Source organism: Oppia nitens, unplaced genomic scaffold (assembly GCF_028296485.1).
Source record: "Oppia nitens isolate AA-2021 unplaced genomic scaffold, nextdenovo-longstitch-racon4-pilon3 scaffold1_pilon_pilon_pilon, whole genome shotgun sequence".
NCBI classification, from domain to species: Eukaryota; Metazoa; Arthropoda; class Arachnida; order Sarcoptiformes; family Oppiidae; genus Oppia; species Oppia nitens.
This window is the reverse complement of record NW_026533199.1, coordinates 4,270,502-4,273,679: the sequence shown is the minus strand read 5'-3', so window position 1 is coordinate 4,273,679 and position 3,178 is coordinate 4,270,502. Positions and strand designations below refer to the sequence as shown.

Below are 3,178 nucleotides of genomic sequence, written 5' to 3'. Positions count from 1 at the left end.
TAATAATCAGTCAATAGATGTCACACACAATGCATTCAAAACACATGTTTTCTACAAATTGTATACAAAATTGTTTTGATTTGAAAATCACTAAACGTTTGCCGATTTCTGTCATTTGTGTGACCGCTTATTATGACCGTCGGGTCATTACAACAGTGACTGAAAATGTGTTTGAATCGGACCCTAATATGCGGCGGCAAAACAATAGTCAAGTCGACAATAAAGCCGTCGGCCATTGAATTAGTTCCGAAACGACTGCCACCGTTGCCGACACCGAAAGACTTGATTCGTATTTACAAAGTTAAGGCCAGAAAACAATTGTCGCAAAATTTTTTGCTTCAGAAGAATATTAACGAACGTATTGTTGTCTCAGCAGGTATTTCATTGATAATACCATTGATTGATATTAAGGATACTTTGTTTGTTCAAAGGTGTCAAAGAGGGCAGTCATGTCCTAGAAGTGGGTCCGGGACCGGGAAATATCACCCGACAGATACTGGAAAAGGGACCGAAACAGCTGTATGTCATTGAAAAGGATCGTCGCTTTCTTCCGATGCTTGAAGTAAGTTTTGAGACAATTATTGATACCATTATATCTGATTTAATGGATTACTAGATGTTATCGGACGCGGCATATCCGGGACAGATGCGGATCATTATCGGAGATGTTATGGACTATAGTTTTGAAAAACTTTTTCCCGAAGAGACTCGTCGCGAATGGACAGACGAGTCGCCTCCCATTCAAATTGTGGGTAACTTACCGTTCAATGTGTCGACACCTTTGATCATTAGGTGGTTACGGCAGTTGTCCAACAGAACCGGTATATTTTCATACGGAAGGGTCACACTAGCGCTTACCTTTCAATATGAAGTCGGCCAAAGAATTATAGCACCGACGCTATCAATGATGAGATGCAGACTTTCTGTAATGTGTCAGCATTTATGTAAAGTAGAGCAAAGGTTTACAATAAATGGTACGGCATTTACACCACCGCCTAAAGTGGACGTCTCTTACGTCAAATTTACGCCACTTATTGAGCCGCGAATCAAAGTTCCCATCGCTTATGTCGAGAAATTTTGTCGCCAATTATTTCATTACCGAAACAAATACATCCGTAACTGTGTGGCCACACTTTTTCCTCCTGATCTTAAAGAAGAACTTTTGCCCGAAATATTCGAAAAGGCCGACATTGATCCCGAACTCAGATGTACTATGCTTTCAGTTGAAGAGATCGGCCGCTTATGTACATTGTATCAGAAGATGTGTGACGACAATATGGGTTTGTTTGAGTACGACTACAGAGCCCGCACTAAAACACCGAAAGTGGTGTCCGCTATGTTTAATGATTGACCACTTTATAGACAATAATCTTCATAATTATAGATATGTTTAATACGTTGTATTATTAATAAAATATTATTTATTACATAATAGTTTTATATATTTGTTTTAAAAGCATATTTTGCTCAATAATAAACAGTTTAATAGTATGATATTAATTGTAATTTTTTTAACAACACACAAATAATTTGTGTAAATTTCTTGAATCATTTATAAAAGTGATTGATAATGAAAATGAAATAATATTATTTAGAAAATAGTATTTATTCAATTAAAAGTAATTTTAATATATACAGTGACTTGTATCTAATTATCAAGATAAAACTATTAATATCTCGAAAATTATTTGACCAATTTTAATACTGTTTAATTTAATTTATAGATATACTCCCCCGATTGATAAATCATAAAAATTATTTTAAAATTAAAATTGGTCAAATAGTTTTCGAAATATTAATAGTTTTATCTTGATACTTAGATAAAAAAATTAACTTTATATAATCTTTACAATAGAAATATTGTGCAAATAGTGAAATATATTGCTATTAGATTAACGGGAATCCCGTGAGAATTGAATGATTTTTGGAAAAATATAACTATTGTATAGTTATTGTCATCATTGAAATGTCTGTCAATTTTGGTAATTATTTGCCACTCATTATGTATTCCCACTCTATTTGTGTCTATTCTTGCGTTCCGTTGATTGAATATTTCTCTTATATTTTTCTTTTAGTAAATGAACCAAAAAATACAATACAATAACATTTTGATGTTAAGGGATATACGGTATTATAACGGATGTATAGTTTTATATATGTACTTAATTAATAATATATAAATGCATTGAACTACAATTATAATAATAATAATATTTTATATACTTGACATATACGGTACTGTAATATCTATATGAGGTATAAGTTATACCGTATAACTTACAATACCAGTAATGCTTTGTACAGTACTATATATATTTGTTATCATAGGTTTTCATATATTGTTTTATAACATTAGCGATATTTCATAATTAGTGATGACTTGAAGATAATAATACGTTTGCATGAATACATTGGGGAAATCATAAGTTATCATTGCATATAAACTTACATTTAGAAACAATAATTTTTGTATAAAACAATAGTAAAATTAATTTTATATTATTTGTCCATAATTTTTATTTAATTGAGTTATACTTTTTTTGTCATTATTTTTATGAAATAATATGATAACAAACTATTTATACATGTGTAGATATTACATTAAATAAGAAACTTCATATTATAAATCAATGGATTTAAAAGCTTAAATGTTTCACAAGAAAACTGATTTATTTTTCACACAAAAAAACAATTTTCCGGACTTTCTATAAAATAAAGAATATATAGAAAAGCAATTGAAATCTTTTCAATCAATTTATTTAAAAAATCATCAATTTTTTCATTAAATAGACATATATTAATAGCTTTCAAATAATATCGCAATTTTTTGTGGCCTTATCTTTACAATAGTTTGAGTGCTGTTTTATTAGCGATCGACTCATTGATCATCAAAATTAATGAATATATGGTTCGTTCACTACTATCCAATACATGCCTTATTCTTGAAATTTAATTGCAATTGTATTTAACGGTTATATTATTGTAATCCATTGAGAATATAAGTGTCTGCAAAATGAAAAATTACTACACATTTACTATTAAGGAAAAAATATTAATTAAATTGATATATATTGTCAATAAAAGTATTTGTCATTTACGACAATACAATCAATACAAAGCTGATGAAAATATCCAACAAAAATGTATTAATTATTTTTATTAGTAAATTTATTTAAGT

General features: G+C 29.4%; 1 protein-coding gene across 1 annotated transcript; it reads left to right on the top strand.

Moving 5' to 3' along the window:
• LOC128952021 (mitochondrial dimethyladenosine transferase 1-like) lies at positions 1–1,423 on the top strand. Its single transcript, XM_054297344.1, has 3 exons — positions 1–376; positions 432–562; positions 617–1,423. Exons 1-3 carry the CDS (start codon positions 166–168, stop codon positions 1,349–1,351), a joined length of 1,077 nt encoding a protein of 358 aa, XP_054153319.1. The 5' UTR covers positions 1–165; the 3' UTR covers positions 1,352–1,423.
• Positions 1,424–3,178: the final 1,755 nt, after the last annotated feature.

What these genes read in the sequence shown, in the direction of transcription:
- LOC128952021 (XM_054297344.1), top strand. Translation starts at nt 166, where the DNA reads ATGTGTTTGAATCGGACCCTAATATGCGGCGGCAAAACAATAGTCAAG. An exon ending in ACGTATTGTTGTCTCAGCAG is followed by an intron (nt 377 to 431) that starts GTATTTCATTGA and finishes GTTTGTTCAAAG; the next exon opens with GTGTCAAAGAGGGCAGTCAT. An exon ending in GCTTTCTTCCGATGCTTGAA is followed by an intron (nt 563 to 616) that starts GTAAGTTTTGAG and finishes ATGGATTACTAG; the next exon opens with ATGTTATCGGACGCGGCATA.